Below are 23,819 nucleotides of genomic sequence, written 5' to 3'. Positions count from 1 at the left end.
TGATGACTTATCAGTCAGATGAGTGACTATTGAAAATTCTGTTATTGGAACAGTTTCACAATAACAAAATTGCCCTAAGGATATGTCAAATAACAACCATAATTCCATGAAGGAAAAGAGATATTTCTTTAACAGGTGTATTTGTTTATATATGTTAACTAAACGGAGTTCTCTTTCTCACCTCAAATGCTCAGTATTTCATCGTCAGTTCTAAAACATCTTTTTTATTTTTTTAAATTATGAGATTAATCAACTTTGTAAAAGTAAGAACTTAAAATATTAAGTTCAAATCTTTATGTAATGCTAATTCTTTTCTAATCTTAGTGCATATAGATACATTTTAATAGTTATCTTTAACATGCCTATATTCACTTGTGTCCTGTTTGTTTTCACTTATTCTCTCATGATGCATTTCCACATATTGAAATAGCTATATAGTATTTCATCAAATTAAAGTAATTGTTTCCTTATTATTAGCTGAATTGTTTCGAGAATTTTTATCCTTCTATAAATGCCTTTTTATAGACCACTGTTTTATTAATTGTATATTCTCAGTAAAGGGATTCTGGATAAGATTGTGAACAGCTTTTTAGCTCTTGTTACATGTTGCCAGATGATTATTTACAAAGACGAACTAATTTATAGTGATGTAACTAAGATATAAAATATACCTTTCTTTTTTACTACCCCACTAACATTGGAGTTTTATTTTTGTTAGATAAGTAGGTTTTAGTATGTATAAATTATTTTAATTTTCTATCTTTGATTCCCAGTGACCTGTACATTTTTCTATTTTTGCTTTACCTCTTTTTTTGAAACTATGTGTCTACAATTGCTTGCTTATCTAATAGGGTCTGCACATTTCTGTATATATTTATCAATTATTTATATTTTATGGTAAGCTTTTATCAGTGAGATTTATATATATTTCCTAGTCTGTTACTTTCTTTTAGATAATTATTTTCTTGCCTGTGTACAAATCTTTAAATATTAGCTATATCCATTTTATCAGATATATTTTTCAGTCCTTCAAGAATTATGAATTTATCTCCTAATTCTATCTGAATGGGTATGCTATTCTGGTTCTTTCCAAATTTCATAAGTTGTAAGCTATCTGATTACAAATTGGTATGTGTGCATTGACTGCAGGGAACTGGAAAACAGAGACAAGCACAAAGGAAAAAGATAACAATCGCCTGTAATTCCACCACTCAGAGGAAGCCACCTTTTATTTTGGCATATTTGTTTCCAATCATTTTAAATAAAATAAGTACAAACATGTTTTTAGAAAAATGATGTCATTAAGAATGGATTTTGCATTCTGTTTTTCTTGAAAAATAACAATATATGATAAACTCTGTTACATTTTGGTAAGTAGCCACCTACAATCCAATTTGATAGCTGTATTAACGTAATTTCTTCAAAAGTTATTTTCATAAATAGCCTTTTTCTGTTAATTTTGCAAATCGTCTACTTATATTCTTTTGCCACTTTTCTACTGGATACTTGTTGATTTCTTACTGATTTCCATGAGGTATTTTAAAATATATTAGGGATACTGACACTTTCTCTTCCACATGTTATTGCAATGTTTTGCTATTTTGTTATTTGCCCTTTAATTTTGTGCTGCTTTTCATGATAGAAGTTTTATATTTTATGTAGTAAAATTTTCTCTTTTTTTGGATTCTTTCCTTGCTGTTACACTTAGAAAGATAGTCCCATCCCTAGGTCAAATACATTTTCACTGCATTTTCTTTGTTATTTATGGTTACAATTTTACATTTAAGTCTTAGGCTATAATATTAATTTTAGTTTATCCAATGAGGTAAAAATCTGACTTTTTGCCAAATAACCAATCGTTCCAGCACTACTGATTGAATAATTCATATATAGGTTGTTTTAAAATTCCACCTTTATAATTTACTGTACATGCATATACTCACTCACATGTGTGTGGATACTTTTAATCTTACTTTTTGGTGCTGCTGATCACTGTTTCTTCTTTCCTAGTACTATATTTTTTAAGTTATCATAGTTTCAACCTCACCAATAATTGTGAAAATGTAAGATAAAAGAATAGTGCTATGTAATTTTTTGCCCATCAATTTTACAAAAGTTAAGATTGCCAATATCCAGTGCTGATGAATATGTGGAGATGTGGACACTCTCAGCACTCCTGGTAGTGTAAATTAGAAGCAGGTAGGCATTACCTATAAAAAAAAAAGTAATGCACATGTCTTTGACCAACAACCTTACTTCTAGGAATCTACCCTTTTTTTTTCTTTTTCTCCCCCCAAGATGGAGTCTCGCTCTTGTTGCCCAGGTTGGAGTGCAGTGGCACGATCTCGGCTCACTGCAACCACTGCCTCCCAGGTTCAAGTGATTCTCCTGCCTCAGCCTTCCAAGTAGCTGGGATTACAGGTGCCTGCCACAATGCCCGGCTAATTTTTGTATTTTTAGTAGAGACGGGGTTTCACCATGTTGGCCAGGCTGGTCTCGAACTCCTGACCTCGTGATCTGCCCACCTTGGCCTCCCTCCCAAAGTGCTGGAATTACAGTCATGAGCCACTGCACCCAGCCCGGAATCTATCCTATATAACACTCGTACAAGTACACAAGGACATATATTCAAGGATGTTCACTATATTATAATCTGTGGTGGCAACACAACAATTAGAAGTACTATAATGTGTACAAACAAGAATGGTAGAATTATGTATATTGTATCATAGCTAAAAAGAAAAGGTAGACTTTCAGCTTCCAGCTGTGATGAAATAGCTTGTATTGGGCTGTCATACTAAGAATAACTGGAATGGCTGGATTTTAAAAATGGAGGTGAGTGAAGGCTTCAGAGAGTAATTACAACAGCCAGAACTTGAGAAACTAAAACCTTGGACAGAAGACACACTCAAAGAATAAACTCACTATTCTCTGTGCAGTTCACCTTTGAGGCATTTGCTGATTCTTAAGTTTTGCTTGCACGATGTAAGGGGCCAAGAAACTAAGCAGAAAGTCTCACTGTTCTACAGAGACAAAAATTGCATTTCTGGACCTTCCTATGTGGAAGGCGCTGTGATAAACACCTTGGGCTTTCAGTTGAAACCCCTAAAGAGTGGACTACACCTTAGGAGTAAGGAAAAACCATAAATAGACAAGTTCTTAGAAAGCCTCAAATACAAATCCTAAAACACAGTCTTCTTAATTCCTGATTGGGCGAAGAAGATCTGCTTATACTGTATCTGCCTGCTAAAATAAACTGAATCTTCTCTGGAGGGAAATAATGTCATCCAGAACCTCTACAATTCTTTATACACTGTATTCAGCATTGAAAAAATATAACAAGACGACTTAGAAAACCATGACTTGTTATTAATTGATAAATTAATAAAATTAATAAAAGAAAAAAGAAAAAAGAAAACAGACACACAGACTTCTATTCGACATAGCATTTTTTTTTTTTTTTTTGAGACAAGGCCTCACTGTGTTGCCCAGGCTGGTCACAAACTCTTGCACTCAAGGGATCCTCCCACCTTAGTCTTTGGGACAACAGGCACACACCATCACAGTCGGCCAGCATTGGAAGTTCTAGCCAGAGCAGTTAGACAAGAAAAAGAAATAAAAGACATCCAAATTGGCAAAGAAAAATTAAAACGGTCTCCATTCACAGATGACATGGTTTTATTAAAAAAAAAAAAAAAAAAAAAAACTGTGAGAACTAATAAACAAATTCAGCAAACTTATAGGATACAGAATCAGCACACAAAAGTCAGTTACATTTTTATACACTAAAAATAAACTATTTGACAAGGAAATTAAGAAAACAGTTCCAAGGCTGGGCACAGTGGCTCACGCTTGTAATCCCAGCACTTGGGGAGGCCCAGGCGGGGGGATCACGAGGTCAGGAGATCGAGACCACGGTGAAACCCCGTCTCTACTAAAAATACAAAAAAATTAGCAGGGCGTGGTGGCGGGCGCCTGTAGTCCCAGCTACTTGGAGAGGCTGAGGCAGGAGAATGGCGTCAACCCGGGAGGCGGAGCTTGCAGTGAGCCGGGATCGTGCCACTGCACTCCGTCTCAAAAAAAAAAAGAAAAAAAGAAAAATAAAAAAATTAAAAAAAAGAAAAAAAAAAGAAAACAGTTCCATTTATAATAGCATCAAAAAGAATAAAATACTTAAGAATAGGCTTAACCAAGGAGTTGAAAGACTTGTACACTGAAAATGGAAAAACATTGCTAAAAGAAATAGAGAAGACACAGATAAATGGAAAGATATGCTGTCTTTGTGGGTTAAAAGACATAATATTTTTAAGATGCCAGTACAACCCAAAGCTATCAACAGATTCTATGCAAGCCCTATCAAGAGCCCAAATGACAATTTTTGTAAAATAGAAAAATTTCTTCTAAAATTTATATGGAATCTCAAGGGACCCTGAATAGCCAACATGAGGATGTGGAGACATGAAAACTCTTGTGTACTGTGGATGGGAATGTAAAATGTGTCAGCCCCTATGGAAAACAATATGGCAGTCCCTCAAACAAATTAAACATAGAATTACTATATGATCCAGCAATTACACTTCTGAGTATATATCCAAAAGAAGTGAAAATAGGAACTTGAACATTTTCTACATCAATATGCAGCATTGCCCACAATAGCCAAAAAGTGGAAACAACCCAAATGTCCATCAATGAATGGATAAACAATATGCAATGTATACACAAAATGTATACCCAAAATGGAATATTATTAAGCCTTGAAAACGAACGAGATTCTGACATATACTACACGTAGATGAACTTTGAAGATTATGCTAAATGAAATAAGCTAGTTACAAAAGGAAAGATACTGTATTATTCCATTTATATGAGATACCAAATTCATAGAGATACAAAGTAGAACGGTGGTTGCCAGAGGTTAGGAAGCAGAGAATATGAAAAGTTACTGTTCAATGAATAGAGTTTCAGTTTGGGAAGATGAAAGAGTTCTGGAGATAGTTGGTGGTGAAGTTTGCACAATGATGTAAATGTACTTAATGCCACTGAACTTAAGGTTATTAAAATGGTAAATGGTAAATTTTATGTTGTATATATTTTACAGTATTAAATAGAAACAAAAAGGAAGGAGTAGTGGGAAAACCTGGTTGTGACATCAGTCTCAGATAAAATGTGTGCTTTACTGCGTGGACCCTGGAATATGACCAAGGCTTTGACAATTCTCTGGTGCTAGCCCCCTAAGAGTAAAGCAACACTAAAACTGGCATATTTTATAAGTATAACACTTAGGTAAAGCAAAGGAAAAAAATTAAATTCCCAAGAAAAATGTGTTCTAGTCAAAAAATAAAAAAGTAGTAGTCCTGTCAGTACTGACATGAAAGCATATTTAATATGTGTTTTGGGTAAAACAGTTTCAGAACAATATAAACAGTGTTATCCTATGATATAAAAGAAAAATATGTGTGTGAATAAACTATTTTCTCATCGTAAGAGGTATCAATTTTATAACTCCCTTTTGGAAGACGAAAAGAAATTCAGCTACATTTAACATAGATATCAATTATAGGTTGGATTCCAATTTCAGAATGCTAAACTGTAAAAAGAAGACAACTTAAATTCAAAGAAATACAGTGGATGTGTGTGTGTGTGTCTATATGTATATACATACATTGTGTATGTGTGTGTGTGTATATATATATATATGCAAAAATGTTTGCTGATTTGATTTGTGCTGTAGAAATATTTTTTACCATTTCTCAATTCTGTATCAGGATGCAACAATAGAATGAAACTCAGTGGACGACCCTACAGACACATGGGAGTGCTTGGAACTTCAAAACTCTATGACATTCGGAAAACTATCTTTACTTTCACTCCACAGGTGGGAGAAATAAACTGGAATGTGCATTGAGTTGAATGGAAATTAAAGAAAAACATTGAAGAAATAAAGCATTTACTGGAGTTGGGATAAGTGTCAAAGAGTTCCACCAGGCCTTGCACATAACTTACTCAGTGAATATTTATAGAGCTGAACTGAATTGAACTTCCAGCACAGAGTTTCACTAAGTGATTGTAACTGCCAAAAGTAACCTTGGTTATTGCAGAAACTAAGGATTTTACAAATGCTAGAGTACTTACAAAAGTAATCCTTACTTTTAAAAGTTAAAAATAAAACTGTATGTGTCCTTTATGAACAAAATACAACCTTTTTTATTCAGCTGAATTATGTTTTCTTTGGAGGAAGGGCCCTTTTTACATTCATAGAAATCTTCAGTATCCTCTTCTAAACAAAAATGTCGGTACTGTTTTAGCTGTTATTAAACACGTTGTTAGCCTGATGTTTATTAGCTACACGATAATAAACCTGATTATATGTGTTTATGGGGAGGAGAAACCATTTTCTGGAAAGAAAGCTTAAACTCCCCATTTGTCATCTTACATTTGAAATAGTGCAGCTGAGGTAGGTATAAACAAAAGAGTAATGGATCATAGATTCTATTTCTGACTTTGCCATTTGCTAGCCATATGATTTTGCTAATCCACGTATCATCTCTTAGCCTTATTTTTCATCTATTAAAAGAAGAAAAGCCCTCACTGGGGGGTTACAGGATTAAATAAAATTATATACTTGAAAATGCTTTGTAAACTGCAGCATACCGTAAAAATGTCAGAAATTATTATATGTGCCAGTTAACCCCAGATACTTTGGAATGTATTAGACATTAAATGTGGGGGTATCATTGCCCTGTGACATCTTGGATACTCTTCTGAATATGCGAGTAGTTTAAAATATTACTTGATAATTGTAAGAGTAAATTATTCTGAGCTATTATTTTTATTTGTCTCAGTTTATAGACCAGCAACAGTTCTACCTGGCTCTGGACAACAAGATGATAGTGGAAATGCTTAGAACAGACCTCTCCTACCTCTGTAGCCGCTGGCGGATGACAGGCCAGCCCACCATCACCTTCCCCATCTCACACAGCATGCTTGGTAAGGGCTGCATGAGGCAAGGAATGAATGTATTTTGGAAATAAGTCATAGATTTAGCCCTTCAACATCTTGGTGATTCTAGAGAGCTACTTCTTATAATTTATTCTTTCAGCAGTATTTATTGGCTCCTATTTTATGCCAAGCACTTTTCTAAGCACTGGGGACACATGGAGTGAATAAGGCAGATGAGGTTTCTGTTCTCATGGAGCTTATGCTTTAGAAGGTGAAGACAGACTATATATAATACATAAATCAACATACAAGAATAATTTCAGGGCTATAATTGAATAGTTTTCAGATAGTTTGAGAGCTATAATTCAAAAAATGTAGCAGAGGATAACTTAAAACTTGGTTGGCGGTTACTTTAGATAATTAGTTTCTAGGTCAATTTTCAGAAACTTTATTCATACAATTATTTTTAAAGACAGTAATACTATATCTGCATATTTCTTACTCCAGTGGTACATCAAGATTTTATAGATAATTTCCCAGGCTGCTTCTTCCAAAGCCTGTCTAATGGAAGCTGTAAAATCTAGTAGGGGAAAAAGCCAAAAGGCTTTTGGCTTACGTTTCCTCTTTTTTTTTTTTTTTTTTTTTTTGACTGGATTTCCTGACATTGCTTACTTGAAACTGGGTGAAAGGCTTTATTATTCTCTCGGTTCCTGGAGGACTAGAGCCAATACTGAAGCGACTGCTTCCTTTCTGTGTTTCTCCTGTTGCTTCCAAAGGCCTGTTTGTACTGCCAAAGTACATAGAATTCCTTTTCATTAAAGAAAAATCCCTTATTGTAAATCATTCAAAATCCAGACAGACTATTAGGGATTTTGGTCACATCTCAAAAGTGCTTCAATATCACAGGACTTGAGGAAGTAGGGTAGTCTTTCTTCTCTTTGTCTTTCTTCATTACTTAAGACAGTTAACACAAGTACCCATTTAAAAACTACTATATTTGCAGAATTGTCTTCAGAAAGTATAAAGTCTAATTGGAGATGAAAAGCTAATATGCAAGAATGATAGAAACAATTTAAAACAATATATAAAGAATTACTAAACCATTAGATCAGTATTTTACAGTGAAGGAGATCCAGTTGACAAAGAAAATTTCTCAACTGAGGTAGGACTTAACCAGGCTTTTTGGAATGGATAGTATTCAGATGACAGGAGTGCAGAAGGAAAGGTACTGTAAGTGAGGAGGAAAATACCATGAGTGAACCGTAGAGGCAAGAATGAACTTGACCCGTGAGAGGAGAATGAAGTGACCCACCTGAATAGAGTGGAGTTTGTGTGTTGGAGTATAATTATAAGCAAAATGGGAAAAGTAAGGTAGGGTTCAATAATGAAGACCTGGAAAATAAGCAAAGATATTTAATACAGATTTTTCTCAGAAGTCTGAAACTATCAAAAGGTTTTGAGCAAGGAGTAATATGATAAAAATGATGTTTGGGGTCTATTGGTGACAGTACACATTGTAATGGGGAGAGACTGATGTCAAAGAAATTAATCCACATATGAGGTGAAGAGAGGGTACACTGGATTGGAGGTAATAAAAGCAGAATGAAAAAGAAAGATACGAGTCATTTTAAGCAACACCCAACTCAGGTATTGGCTAACTAGATATAAGGTATGAATTAAGATAGCTATAACAAAATACCAAAAAGTTGGTAATTTATAAATAATAGAATTTTATTTTGTGCTGTTCTGGGAGCTAGGAAGTCCAAGATCAAGGTGCTGACAGGTTTGGTGTCTGGGAAGGACCTGAAGTCTCTCCTTCTAAGATGGTGCCTTGTTGCTTCATCCTCTGCAGCAGACACACGTGTTCTTACATTGTAGAAGGGACAGAAAAGAAGCAAACCCACTCTCTTAAGCCCTTTTATAAGGGCCCTGATCCCATCCATGATGGCTCCACACTCATGACTTAATCACCCTAGAGGGCCTACTTCTTAATGCTATCACATTGGTGATTAAGTTTCAACAAACGAATTTGGGGGCACATTCAGATCATAGCACTAGGTAAAATGTTGCTGCATTGATACAATCAGAGACATTTTATACGAAGAAGCCAGTTATAAAGGGACATGAATTTGTAGTGACAAAGAGATTTCAGAATTGAAATACCTGACAGTTGGGATGAGATACATAGCCACAGCTTGGGAAGCAGAATAAAACTAAAGATCTAGGCTTAAATCAAGCATTTTTGGTACTTGATATGTGGTCACATAACAAAAACAACAATAACAATAGCAATAATAACTGTAATATTTACTGAATACTTTCTCTGTGCCAGGCACTGAGCTAAGTGCTTTCAATAAATTATTCTGAAATCTCTACAACACTCTTATTCAGGTAGGTACTCATTATCCAAAGTCAGAAAGCTGGTAAGTGACAGAGCTGGGCCTCAAACCAGATCTTTCAGTCCCTGAAACATTACCAACAACAGTGTGTTTTTGCCAGTGAAAATTTTGTGCTGGTGAAAAGAGAACAAACATTAGTGATCACATTGAAATGTGGATTAGTTAAATTCTCATATTAAAGACAAAGATTCCTGTAATACATAAAAGAGCAAAAATAATACATAAATGGCATCCAGGTGGATGCTATTTACAATAGATATCCCAAAAATAAAATCATACAGAAAGATGGAAGAAAAGAATATGTAAAGATATATCATGTAAATGCTGACAAGAAAGCAGTGGTAGCAGTATTAGTATCAAAAATAGCAAATAAAATTCAAGGCAAAAATCAGTAAATGAGATAAGAAGGATATTGTATATTGATAAATAGTACACCAACATGATATAACATATATAAACTTTCATGTACTGAATAATGTGAATTAAATGCATAAAGCAAGTGTTTAGGAAAACTTAGGGACAATATCACAAAACTATTATATATTCATGATGGGAAACAACAACATACTTCTATCAGAATGTCACAGTTGAATTATACAAAATAATTAAAGACATAGAGGAGTAACAAACTTGATTTTTGTATTTATGGGTATATATATAACTATGTATCCAAAAAGGCAGAACACACAAAGAATGTTTATGTTTAAAAAGTAGAAATCATATAAACGATATTGCCAGATATGTGACATAAAACTAATTAACACAGAATAGTTAAAAAGAATCTAACTATAAAGGAATTATATTTTTTCCCAAATAATTATTAGATTAAAGAGAAAGTCAAATTTGAAATTATATGCTTCTTAGAAATGAAAAATGATACCACTACTTAATAATTTATGAGATTTGGTCAAAGTCATATTTAGAAAATTTCATATCCTTAAATACTTCTACTTTTAAAAAGTGACTTTTAGTTTTGAGACAAGATGGCATAGACTCACTTCTCCCTATTCCTCCTGCTAAGTGCAGCTAAAAATCCTTGACATTATATATAAAACAGACATAAGAAAACTCTGAAAGTTGGAAAGCAGGCAGATTAGCTAGGGACTTTAAGACCTGAGGAACAGCAGAGCAGTAAATATCCTGGGCCTTATATGTCCTGGACTGGAAGCTAGAGAAGCTGACATCTCAGAAATACAAAAAGAAACAAAAAAAAAAAAAAAGGAAAAACAGATTTTTTTAAAGACCCAAGAAAAATCTGCTTTGTCTACCTGAAGGAACAGGAAAGGAGCCACCTAGAGAGACAGAAAACTTTTAGACCCTATTTTACTTGGCCCCACTTATGCCCCTGTCAGCAGAGACTGAGTGGGGACTCTAGACTTCCACGCTTGCACAGCTCTGAAGAGGCATCCCTCTCCCTCTTAGGAGTAGTATCAGAGAAGGGCTAGTGGGGAGCTTAAACTTTCATCCTTGCCCAAAAGTAGAGGAGCTCCTCTCACTTCAGCCAGTGTAGTGTCAGTGATCAACAGATAACAACAAATGTTGGAGTTACCATGCAAAGATTTTAAGGCAGTTATCATAAAAACACTTTAACACACAATTACAATCACACTTGAAACTAATGATAAAGTAGAATGTACGTCTTAGCAAAGAAACTGAAGATACAAAGAACTGAATGGAAGTTTTAGGACTGAAAAATACAATAACTGAGATGGACAACTCACTAGATAGGCCCAGTAGCAGAATGGAGACAACAGAGGGAACTTGAATACAGAACTATAGAAATGACCCATTCTGAACAACACAGTAAAAAAAAAACTGAAAAAATATGAACGGAGCCTCAAAGACCTGTAGGACTAATAACAAAAGATTTAACATTTTTTAACATTCATGTTAAAAAGATCTAACATTCATGTTATAAAAGTTTCAGAAAGAGGAGAAAAAGTATGAGAGAAAAACAGAAAAAGCATTCCAACTAATAATGACTGAAAAATTGGTAAAAGACATAAACCTACAAATTTTTTAAAAAATGAGAAATTCTTAAACATGATAAACCCGAAGAAATCCACATCAAAACACATAATAATAAAGTTCTTGAACATTAAAGAAGAAATATCTTGAAAGTGGCCAGAAAGAAACAATACCATGTCTATAAGCGACAAACAGAATGACAGCAAATTTCTCATCAGAAACCATGGACACCAGAGGGAAGTGACACAACATTTTTTAAGTACTGAAAAAAAAAAGAATTTTAAACCAAGAATTTTGCCCTGTCCGGTGTACTTCAAGAATAAAAGGAAAAGACATTCTCAGATGTAGGAAAGCTAAGTGAATTTGTCAGCAGGAGATCTGCCCTAAAATAATGGTTTGAAGAAAGTTCTTGAAACAGAAAGGAAATAATAATAGATGGAATCTTGAAACATCAAAAAGAAAAAATAAAAATAGAAGGAGTGAAAATATGAGTAAATGCAATAGACTTTCTCCACTTCAATTCCCCCCCCCCCCCCCTCTCTCTTTTTCTTTTTCTTTTTCAGAGTCTCTCTCTGTCACCCAGCCTGGAGTGCAATGGCGCAATCTCAGCTCACTGCAACCTCCAGCTTCCAGGTTCAAGTGATTCTCCTACCTCAGCCTCCCCAGTAGCTGGGATTACAGGTGCGCACCACCATGCCCGGCTAAGTTTTTGTATTTTTTTAGTAGAGACGGGGTTTCGCCATGTTGGCCAGGCTGATCTCGAACTCCTTCCACTTCAATTTTCTAAACTATGCTTGACAAGCATTGCTTAATGTGGTTCTCAAAGTATGTAGAAGAAATATTCAAGGCAAGTATATTATAAATGGGGAAAAGTAAGGATCTTAATGGGAGATAAGATTCTATACATCACTTTAATTGGTATAATGTTGACACTAGTAAAGAGTGATATATGCATCATGTTTTTATATATAAGACAATGCCTAGAGTAACCACTAAGAAACCTACAGAACGAGATAACAGTCAAACCCAGTATAGATAAATCAAAATGGCATTCTAAAAAATATAAAAGTAACCCATAAGAAGGCAGGAAGAAGAAAATAGACAAATGAAGAACAGAGGTACAAATAGAAAACAATAAAATGGCAGACTTAATCCTAACATATCAATAATTACTTTAAATTTAAATAGCCAAAATACATCAGTTCAAATATAACAATATACGTAGACTGAAAAGAAAAGGAAGGAAAAGGATATACCATGTAAACATTAATTTTAAAAAGCAGAAGTAGCTACATTAATATCTGGTAAAGTAGAATTCAGAGTAAAGAAAAAAACATAATAAAAATGTTAGGAAAGACAAAGGAGATATAGCAACAGAAATAGAGGAGACTTTAAACACTGTAAAAGAATACCAACTACAATTTTGTACATCTATCTAGATAAAATTGACAGATTTTCTAGAAAAGTAAGAATACAAGTATAAGCTGAATAGGAACACTTATAAAAGTGTATGAGAAAAACTATAAAACTATTGAAGACAATAAAATATTTTAATTAGTAGAGAGGTACACCATGTTCCTAGACATAAATAGTTAATATTGAGAAATTACCCACTTTCATTATATCAATTCAGGCAATTCCCAATAATAATAAAAACATAAATTTTTATGAACAAGCTGAACCTCGATTTCATATGTAAGAGAAAATGTAAATGAATAACCAGATTTTTAAAAAGAACGTGAAAGATCCATTGTAATTAAAATAATGATGAAGATAGAATTTCAAATAGAGACAAAATGTAAATATAAATACATTTGGGAAAATAATTCATTTAGGCTTGCTACTTTACTTTTTTTGCAAAAATACATTCTAAATAGATTAAAGAGCTTAACATAAAAAATAAACCTGTGAGAGTCTTAGAAAAAAATATGGGAGGTTGGGCAGGGTGGCTCAAGCCTATAATCCCAGCACTTTGGGAGGCCAAGGCGGGAGGATACTTGAGGTCAGGAGTTTGAGACCAGCCTGGCCAACATGTTGAAACCTCATCTGTACTAAAAATACAGCCAGGTGTGGGGCACGTACCTATAGTCCCAGCTACTTGGGAGGCTGAGGCAGGAGAATCGCTTGAACCTGGGAGGCGGAGCTTGCAGTGAGCGGAGATTGCACCACTGCACTCCAGCCTGGACGACAGAGCCAGACTCCATCTCAAAAAAATAAATAAATAAATAAATATATGTATATATATATGGGAATATTTTTGTTATCTTAGGTTGAAGAGAGCTGTCCTTTGCAAGACACAAAAATAAAATATTGTCAGATTTTAAAACATGAAAATTTTTTATATCAAAAGCACTGTGGATGCGGTTGAAAGAAAAATAATAAACTAGATAAAGTATTTGTCATACATATGAGAGCGAAAAGGGTAATATCCACAAAACACGAAGAACTCTTGAAAGTCAATTGAAAAAAGATAAACTACCTAATGGAAAAATGGGAAAAGGACATTATCAGGCAATTCATAAAAGAAACACAGATTTTTAGTAAATACATGAAAATATGCATAATCTTATTGGCAATAAAATTAAAACAATATCTTCTTGTTTTACCTGTCAGATTAAGAAAAATTTAAAAGATTATTGCCCATTGTTGTTAAAAGTGTAGGAAAGGCCGGGCGCGGTGGCTCATGCCTGTAATCCCAGCACTTTGGGAGGCTGAGGCGGGTGGATCACGAGGTCAGGAGGTCAAGACCATCCTGGCTAACACGGTGAAACCCCATCTCTACTAAAAAAAAAAAAATATACAAAAAATTAGCTGGGCGTGGTGGTGGGCGCGTGTAGTCCCAGCTACTGGGGAGGCTGAGGCCGGAGAATGGCGTGAACCTGGGAGGCGGAGCTTGCAGTGAGTCGAGATCACGTCATTGCACCCCAGCTTGGGTAACAGAGCGAGACTCTGTCTCAAAAAAAAAAAAAGTGTAAGAAAAAGTCACTTTCTATACTGTTGGTGGAAATAAAATTGGCACAACTCTTATAGTGGGTAATTTGGCAGTCTCTGTAAATTTACTTAGTAGGTTTTTCATTTGTCCTAATAGTTCTACTTGTAAGAATTTAACCTAAGGATATAATAGAATAAGTGCATCAAGATGTAGGTACAATGGTCTTCATTACAGTGTTGATTATAATATAAAAGTCTAAATTTACTAGGAATTATTTTTAGCTATTACAAAGGTTAAGTTAGAAAGCAGATCATGAAAGAGTATGTGTAGTATGATTCCTTCCACATAAAATCAGATAATTGTTAGCTTTCTAGATATTTTTTATGCCTATACACAGACATATGTGCCAAGGTTCTTTATATGAGATAATGTGTATAAAATGTTTAGCACAGTGCTTGGCACATAACATTCAACAAGTAGTGGCTACTGGTATTATTATCAGCATTCAGTAGTCATTCAGTGTTCTGCCATCAGGCACTGTGCTAAGTACTTCTGACAAATAAGATAATGCCTTTGAGGAAATCTGTCAGTCATCATCCCTTACTATTTGCCCATTCTTAAGTGTTGTTGGCTCTCAGATGAATTGTTAAAATCAGGGTGGTCAATGAGGAGTGTCTCGTTTGTACTGTAACCACCAGAATGTTGATTTGAAATAATTACAAGATTTCCCCCTACTTCAGAGTTAAAACCACAAAGATTGTTTTAAAATTCTGTTCATTTCAAGATGAAGATGGAACAAGCTTGAATTCAAGTATCCTGGCAGCACTCCGAAAAATGCAAGATGGCTATTTTGGTGGGGCAAGGTAAGTGACCTCTATACACTCTTTAGTGAAATGAAATGAAATTAGGGGGCTGCATATAGTAGTGGCATACCTGTGATGCCTTTCTGTGTATGATAGTCCCCCCTTATCTACAGTTTCACTTTCCAATATTTCAGTTACCCATGGTCAACCTATAGTCTGCAAATAGGTGAGTACAGTACAGTAAGGTATTTTGAGACAGAGAGACAGACTACGTTCGCATAACTTTTATTATAGTATATTGTTATAATTGTTCTATTTCATTATTTTAAGCTCTTGCTATGCTTAATTTATAAATTAAACTGTATCATAGGTATGTATGTATAAGAAAAAACACAGTATATATATATATAAGGTTCAGTACTATCTGCAGTTTCAGGAATCCACAAGGGGGTCTTGGAACATATCCTGCAGGAGTAAGTGGGGGCTAACTGTATCTTCAATAACATAATCCCATCCTACTTAGAGGAGCTAATGTTTGATAGATTGAATCAAGGAATTTAATGTTGTAGAGGAAGGTTGGAAGTTTTTCCTACCCTGTTCTTTGCCTAGATCTCAAAGGATCAGAAAACCTGTTTTGTTTTGTTTTTTTAATGCCTACTGGATTATTTGATTCTAGCTGCTTTTCTTTTTCCCCCTAAGTTTTTATTTTGAAAAATTTCCAGCTTACAGAAATTTGCAAGAATACTACTGAACACCCATATACCCTTTCTCAAGATTCACCTGTTATTAACATTTTGTCCCACTGTACATTCTCTATTTCTTCCCTTCCCTCCCTTCCTGCCTTTCCCCCCTTCCTTTCTCTCTTCCTCCCTACGTAGTCCCATACACATACATATGCATATACACACATATGTACATACTACATATACTATGTGTTTTATAATATATATACATATATATACACACATGGTTTTTTGCTAAAATAATTAGCCATAGACATCATAACTCTTCAACCCTAAATACTTAAGTTTTCTTTGTTTTGTCTAAGAACAAGTGCATTCTTACATATAACTATAATATAATCATCACACTTAGTTTGGGAGGCCAAGGGGGGCAGATCACTTGAAGCCAGGAGTTCAAGACCAGCCTGGCCAACATGGCAAAAACCTCTCTCTACAAAAAATACAAAAATTAGCCAGGTGTGTTGGTGCATACCTGTAATCCTAGCTACTCGGGAGGCTGAGACATGAGAATCTCTTGAACCTGGGAGACGGAAGTTGCAGTGAGCCAGGATTGCGCCACTGCACTCCAGCCTGGGAGACTGTGGAAAGCAGTTTTTAGATTTCTCAAACAACTTAAAATAGAACTACCATTCTACCCTGCAGTCCCATTACTGGATATATATCCAAAAGAATATAAATTATTATACCATAGAGACACTTACATGCATATGTTCATCACAGCACTAGACACGATAGCAAAGACAAAGATGGGCATCAACCTGGATACCCATCTATGGTGGACTTGTTGAAGGAAATGTGGTACATAACGCACCATGGAATACTACAAGGCCATAAAAAAGAACAAAATCATGTCCTTTGCAGCAACATGAATGCATATAGAGGCCATTATCCTAAGCAAATTAACGCAGGAACAGAAAACCAAATACCACATACCACATGTTCTCACTTATAAGTGGGAACTAAACATTGAGTAGACATGGACACAAAGAAGGAAACAATAGACACCAGGACCTTCTTGAGGGTGGAGGGCGAGAGGTAGGTGAGGATTGCAAAACTACCTATTGGATACTATGCTTACTATGGGTGACAAAGTAATTTGTACACCAAACCCCTGTGACATGCAATTTACCCATGTAACAAATCTGCACATGTACCCCTGAGCCTAAAATAAAAGTTGGAAATAAAGTAGAAGGAAAAATAAAAACAGTTACCCAATTATCCCAATAATGTTTTATCATAGCTGTTTTCCCACCAATCCAGGATCCAATCAAAGATCACGTTAGCACTTAGTTGTTATATCTCTTTGGTATCTTTTAATCGAGAAGAGTTCTCCAGACTTTTGTCAATCTTTCATGACAGTTTTCATTACATTTTTGAAGAATGCAGGTCAGTTATTTTGCAGAACATCTCACAATTTGGATTTGGCTGGTTGTTTCTCATTATTAGATTCAGGCTATATGTTTTTGGCAGGAATACTACCTGTGTGATGTTGGGTCCTTGTTTTAAGTTAGGATCTTTAAGATGGAGAGCACCCCTTCAATGGTTAGGAGAGGCACAAGATGGAAATAAAGATTTTATTACCTACAGGTCCTGCAGGTGGGGTACACAGAATACCTGGAGGCCACACACACTGAGGTCAGGGAGCATGTGGAGAGAGAAAAAGAGAGACCCATGGGCCAATTCCTTTATTGAGGTCCAGGGCATTATCCAAACAGATATTCCTTGGGGAGTTTTAATTGGTGGGTTTAAAGCAAGTAGGCATGACTTCCTGGAGGTCACACTGTGACTGAGAGGTGGTCACTGTGGCATATTGGCATAGTTCATGTAGCATGTGAGGATCACTGAGGCTAGTCAAATAGATCATATTTAGCTGTCCCTTAGGGAGGTGGTTCCCAGGAGGAAGTTGTATAAGGCAGATATGTGGACTGACCACAGTGAGGAACTGAGGGAGGTATAGAACTGGAAACTGTCAAAGATTCCTGCACTCTGCTTCTGGTATGAGAAAGTTAAGCTTATATTCAAAATAGATGCCAGGGAAACATAAAATTATAAGAATTTACTACAGTCTCTTTCAGTGCATCATATCAGAGGCACATGAGATTTGTTCGTAACATTATTGGGTGATGATAACCTTGATCACTTGGTTAAAGTGTTCAACCTGGTATCTGCCAGGTTTCTGCATATCCTTTCTCCAACAGTCTTTGATCAAATTGTATTAGCTTCCGTTGATCCTTGCATGAATTCACTTATTACTAATGGAGTTATTAAATGGTGTTTCTATCATTCTGGGTACATTTATTGATTGAAATTCTTATGTTAAAAAAAGAGCTTTCCCTTCCCCCCTTTTATTTTGTAGTTTAGTATCAGCACAGATTCATGGATTATTATTTTATTCAATATGCCATGATCCATTAATGTCATTATTTCAATATTTTAATTATCCAAGGTGTGGCCATTGATAGCCCCTTCAAGTTGGCCTCTTTAGAAATTTGGTAATGCTGACTTTGCTTCTGGGTTTTGTAATTGTCTTCATAAGTAGGAGACGATATGGCTTACAGTCTACTATAATTTACAGAATTGTCAAGTACCATCGTTTATGTTCAAATGGCCTTTGGGTATTTTTTTAATGAAATGATGGGTTTGTGATGATTTATCTTCATTTTCTCCAGGCTTCTCCAGTAGCCAACGCAAATTTTTACCAGATGTTTGGCATAGTTAGCAACGTAATATATGGCAGTAGAAGAGAGCAAAACTGGTCTGCTGGTGGATTGTTAATCCATAATTGTAACCTTTATTAATATAGTCCCCTAACCATTTGAGATGTACACCATGCCTAGGGGTGCTGTAAAATTTTATTTTTACAAAATTTATATTAATGTATGCACATTAGTAATCCCCCAACAAAACATATTAGGTGTTCTTCTATCACTAAGATTGTGTTGTTTAAAAAGGATCACCCCTGATTTTCTGTTTTCTATCCTCCTCTAATTTTTAGGGTTCAAACAGGTAAATTGTCAGAGTTTTTGACAACATCTTGTTGCACACACCTGAGCTTCATGGACCCTGGACCTGAGGGTAAGCTGTACAGTGAAGATTACGATGACAACTATGATTACCTGGAATCTGGCAACTGGATGAATGATTATGATTCAACCAGTCATGGTAAGGAGGCTTCATAAAGCACTGGCCTGGCTGAACAAAACTACAAAATATTGTTTAGCACCATCCTTAATAATTTATGCTGCCAGCAGTCTCACAGTGTTCTATCCTCACTCTAGATCTCTACTTTTGTTTGGCTTTACTTTTCCTCCCTCTACTTACCTTTGGTTTCTGGTCTAATATTCCTGTGGTAATTGTGGAGTATGGAGTTGGACTGTCCCTTACTAAGATTGGGGAAGATTCCTCTCTCAGGCATTTGAAGTGGCTGGTGATTTTGACATGGGAAAAAGCAGTGGTGAGTGAGAGATGATTAATCAAGTCTGAAGTAGGAAAATAATACATATACAGTACTGCTTTTTGACATTAAAAAGTATAAAAATATGAAATTTAATTAGAGTCCTTTTCATATAATATTAGAGGAGCATATCAGAATCTCTGGGGAGGTCTGTGTATTTTGAAAAAGCCTATTCAGTATGTCTGTTATTTTCATAGTACAAACTAGGCAAATACAACTAAGTCAAACTCTAATTGGCTTCTAGGAATACACAGGTGATATAGTGAGAAAGCATTGCAGGGGCATGAATTGAAAGTGACTCAGCAACACTACCCTACAGTGTTAAAATACTGACTTAGGCAGAGCAGGCATTATGTTGCTTGAATCTCATACAAAGAAGGGCCAATAAGAAAGAATTATTTGTCTAGCCCTCTAAAACATGATTTGCCTGCTTTCATTGTCTGGGTATTTGACTGTTAGCCTGTATCTTAAGGCAGCCAATTTATTTATCTTAAGAGTGGTATGTTGGAGAAAAGAAAAAAATAAATTTGCTGCCCTCAGTGAGGTCAGCCAGCACAATCTCATACAATAGGACAACACATTAGCAGTCAGAAGGACTATTTTCTTTTTTGGGCCCGACATTTACTCACTAAGCACCACTTCATTCATTCTGTATTTGTTTTTGTAAGATCTAAAACAGTTGAATTTCTTTGTTGGAAAAGTACATTAAATACAAGGCTATTTACTGTTATCAGTAATAACCAAAGTCATGATGTCTTAGCATAAAATACTTTGAAAATTAAATGAGAAGATCATATATTGAGATTGTTTGCTATTCTATGGATAGTTGTGATTTTTATCTGTAGTACTCATTCCATTGGATTACTAAAATATATATTTCTAATGATATGTATTACTGAATATGACATTATGGCATTCTGAATCACTTTCCTAGTTCCAGGTTTACTCATCAGTGGTCTCAAAATGAATGTATTCATTGCTTGCCAGCCCTTCTGTGGGTAAAGAGCTTCTCTCCATATTCTTCATAATACTCCACTCAAGTTTCTAGATTGTATTCAAGGTTGCAATCTTTGTCATTAGGATGTCACTGAATATGAGCACAGCTCTACTAGTTTGCATTAGTCACATCAGAGCACAGAAAGACATCTGGAGATATCAGTAAATATCATCAAAAACCAGATGACTCATGACTGATATAGCAGACTTGGTATCGATCTGAATAGTGTGCTTTTCTAACTATAAACCTTGTGAATATTCATGTAAAGTCTGAAATATTAAGCTTCCACAGGATACATGTATGTTTTTCTTTCCATTACCCATACTCAGAGATAATGTTATAGAAGGTATATCGGAGAAGGGGAGCCCGAGAAGATAGGGACCATATCCATCCTCTTCACCACTGAAATGTCAGCACCTAGTACAGTGCCTGGTACACAGCAGCCAACAAATATTTGGTGAATAAACAAATGAGGTGACTAAGAAGATTTTTGCCCTTTCCTGGCCCTTCCTCACCAAAGTCCCCTCACATTAGTGCGACCTAAAGCTCCCTGTTCTGTTCCTCCTCCATCCCTGCCACCATTACCATCACATGCACACACACAAATATACAGATTGCTAAATGCTTGCTCCAATATAAAACAAGCTCATACTGCTTTCAAGAACGCTGACCTTGTCTCAGCAAGCTGAAGAAGAGGTGGATCCTGGTAAATGGCCATGGTCGCTGGATCTTAAAGTGATGAGGTTATGTCATGATCACAAGCTTTCCCTCCATGAGCTAAAAACAACCTACTTCTGGTGCTGTGTTGTGAGCACAGGAGCCAATAATTCTCTATGCTGGGGTAGACTGTAAAGTAACTAAAATATTTTCATTCTTTTCTCTTCCCCCTCCCCCCACTAACCTTGCAGCTCGCTGTGGTGATGACGTTGCCCGTTATTTAGATCGCCTTTTGGCACACACTGCTCCCCATCCTAAACTAGCCCCTACCTCACAGAAGGGAGGGCTAGATCGGTTCCGAGCTGCTGTGCAAACAACCTGCGACTTAATGTCCTTGGTGACCAAGGCCAAGGAACTGCATGTACAGAGTGAGTAATGCCGTGACTCACCAGAGTCAGGCACAGGATGATGTGAAGCCCAGGATGGGGGCGGGCATTGATTACAATGTAAGCAGGAACTTTAGTTTTGTTCACTGCTTTATCCCCAGCATCTCAGACAGCACCTAGAACACATTAGACACTCAAATATTTGTAAAATTAGTGAATTGTGTATAGTTATGCTGCAGGTAGTGCTATGTAGTCTGGTTTAACTGGTAACATGGTAAAAAGAGGCAGAACAAGAGACATGGAGCATATTCAACTGTAACATTAAAGTTTGAAATGGTAGAAAGGGCTTTTCCTTTGGGAAAATTACTTCTATGGAATTTTGTTGTTTCCGCAATGTAGAGCTGTTTTGTCAAATATAATACTCACTCTTTACAACTTTGCCATTCTCCTCCCCATGGCCACTACCCTCCTTCAGTTGTATTCGCAGTGGAGGGTGTCTTCTGCCACACATTGCCAGGAGTAGTCATAGTTCCTAAGAGTGTTCAGTGTCTTTATAGTAGCTGGATATGAAAGGAGAGAAGGGCTCTTCGGCCACACCTAGAAGACCTGAATGTTAACATTTTACAGATGATGAGAATGACTGAGATGCATGCTCTTGCTGTCTAAAACTTTATTGACCATTACTAACCAAATATATTAAACATGAACATTGGGAATCATTTAACATTTATGATAGGGAAAAGCTCAGCATACCCTTTGAGTATGCTTCCTTGAGAAAGGGCTTATATGAAGAGATGAAATTTATTGTTACACTTCTCAATTGTGAACCAGAAAACTTGAGCTTAATTCCCAGCTCTGCTACTTACTTGCTTGAACAGTTATTTGAGCTCTGTATCTCTCTTTCTGTATCTGTAAAGTGGTGAAAATTACAAATCTTTCCTTAGAAGTGATGGTAAGTATTTCAACAATGAACGGTAAGTAAAAAATCTTAGGAATATCTCAAAGTCAGCAACTACATTTTTTTAATTCCCTAGATAGGATCATCCATTCACTTATTCTTAGGGAAATTTAACCACTAGCAGCCAGATATTCACCTAGAAAAGTTCGGAAAATATAAAATGCAACTGAGTTCTTTCTATTATATGTCGTATTCCATCAAAGTATCAGTGAACGCACCATTGTGGATTAATTACATTAGTAAATTTAATATCTTACATGTCCAGCTAGTGCTATAATTCTAGAAATTCAATTCAAAATATACTTATTAATTGCACATTATTTAAATTATCTTATATTCATATTTATTTTGATATTACCAAGAAAGGAGAAATTTGTCATTCTTGTTCTATAAAGAACTGACTCACATGTGACTTAATTGTTGAAGTCAACTGTGCATTTCTATTAGTCTCCTAATTACCTAATATTTCCCATAAATGTCATATTTTTGCAGATGTTCACATGTATCTTCCTACGAAGTTATTTCAGGCTTCCCGGCCTTCATTCAACTTACTTGATTCACCTCATTCCCGACAGGAGAACCAGGTAAATTTGCGCAGGAGGTATTTTTATCAGCTTTTTGAAAAACTGCCATCTTTATGGGAAATAATAGGACTAGTCATTATGGTTCTTGTTAGTAACTAGTGGTACGCAAAATGCTATCCTGGTGAAGATACATGTTCTTTTCAGTTCACTTTTACATTGGGCAAGTTTGTCTGGTCAAACTTTGGGAAAACTAGATTGCTGTATTATACATCTGGAAGGTTTCATTGCTTTTGCTTTGCCTTTCTTTAATATTTAAAGAATTCCTTGGAAAAGGTTTAGAGGTGAAAAGATGACTCATTCTAGGACATTATTTAAGTTGAGCACCTGTGAACTTAATTTCTTTTCGTCATTTCTCAAACTAAAGGTTCCCTCTGTTCGTGTAGAAATACATCTTCCTAGAGACCAGTCTGGGGAGGTGGACTTTAAAGCACTGGTTTTACAGTTGAAGGAGACCTCAAGCTTACAGGAACAAGCTGATATCCTCTATATGCTGTACACTATGAAGTAAGTGGTGGATATTATCAATCTAGTTTAATGTTCATAATCAGGAATTATAGCATAATAAATAGAGCACAGCTTTTGGAGTTTCGCTGATCTGGATTTGAATATAGTTTAACAATCTACCCATCATGTGACTTCACACCCTCAGTTGTCCTCATTTATAGAATTTGGATTATATATACCTCAGAGGTACTGTAAACATTAAGATGTAATATCCACGAAGTCTCTAATACAATGCCTGGCACATGGTGGGTGATCGATAACTGATAAGTATTACTGTCATTAGGTTATTTTTAAGCCTCCATTATTTGGTCAAATGTACAGATAAGTTTTTAACTCAAGAAAAGTAAGAATATAGAGGTTTATAGGAAAAAGAAACTAACATTTTTGTTTGCTATGTGTCAGGCATCCTGCTAGGTACTTTGTATTAGTACAAACTCAATATGTCCAAATTGAACTCCTCTCTCCTAAACCCCACAAGCCAACACAAAAATAATC

The 23,819-nt window shown here is 35.6% G+C and overlaps 1 protein-coding gene across 3 annotated transcripts in view; it reads left to right on the top strand.

Annotated features, from left to right (window-relative positions):
* PHKA1 (phosphorylase kinase regulatory subunit alpha 1) overlaps positions 1-23,819 on the top strand; it is a 139,129-nt gene that overhangs the window by 69,920 nt on the left and 45,390 nt on the right. For 2 of the 3 annotated variants that reach the window (XM_003280876.3, XM_003280875.3), the window contains exons 15-21: positions 5,766-5,875; positions 6,843-6,987; positions 15,023-15,101; positions 18,780-18,946; positions 21,144-21,320; positions 22,729-22,820; positions 23,185-23,324. In XM_003280876.3, coding sequence (XP_003280924.2) covers positions 5,766-5,875; positions 6,843-6,987; positions 15,023-15,101; positions 18,780-18,946; positions 21,144-21,320; positions 22,729-22,820; positions 23,185-23,324 — 910 coding nt within the window. The remainder of the gene's footprint in view (positions 1-5,765; positions 5,876-6,842; positions 6,988-15,022; positions 15,102-18,779; positions 18,947-21,143; positions 21,321-22,728; positions 22,821-23,184; positions 23,325-23,819) is intronic. The other variant, XM_003280877.3, reaches the window with a different exon arrangement.

Source organism: Nomascus leucogenys, chromosome X, assembly GCF_006542625.1.
Source record: "Nomascus leucogenys isolate Asia chromosome X, Asia_NLE_v1, whole genome shotgun sequence".
In the NCBI taxonomy this organism is placed as follows: domain Eukaryota; kingdom Metazoa; phylum Chordata; class Mammalia; order Primates; family Hylobatidae; genus Nomascus; species Nomascus leucogenys.
The sequence above is the reverse complement of the archived record's forward strand: the minus strand, read 5'-3'. Positions and strand labels throughout refer to the sequence as shown.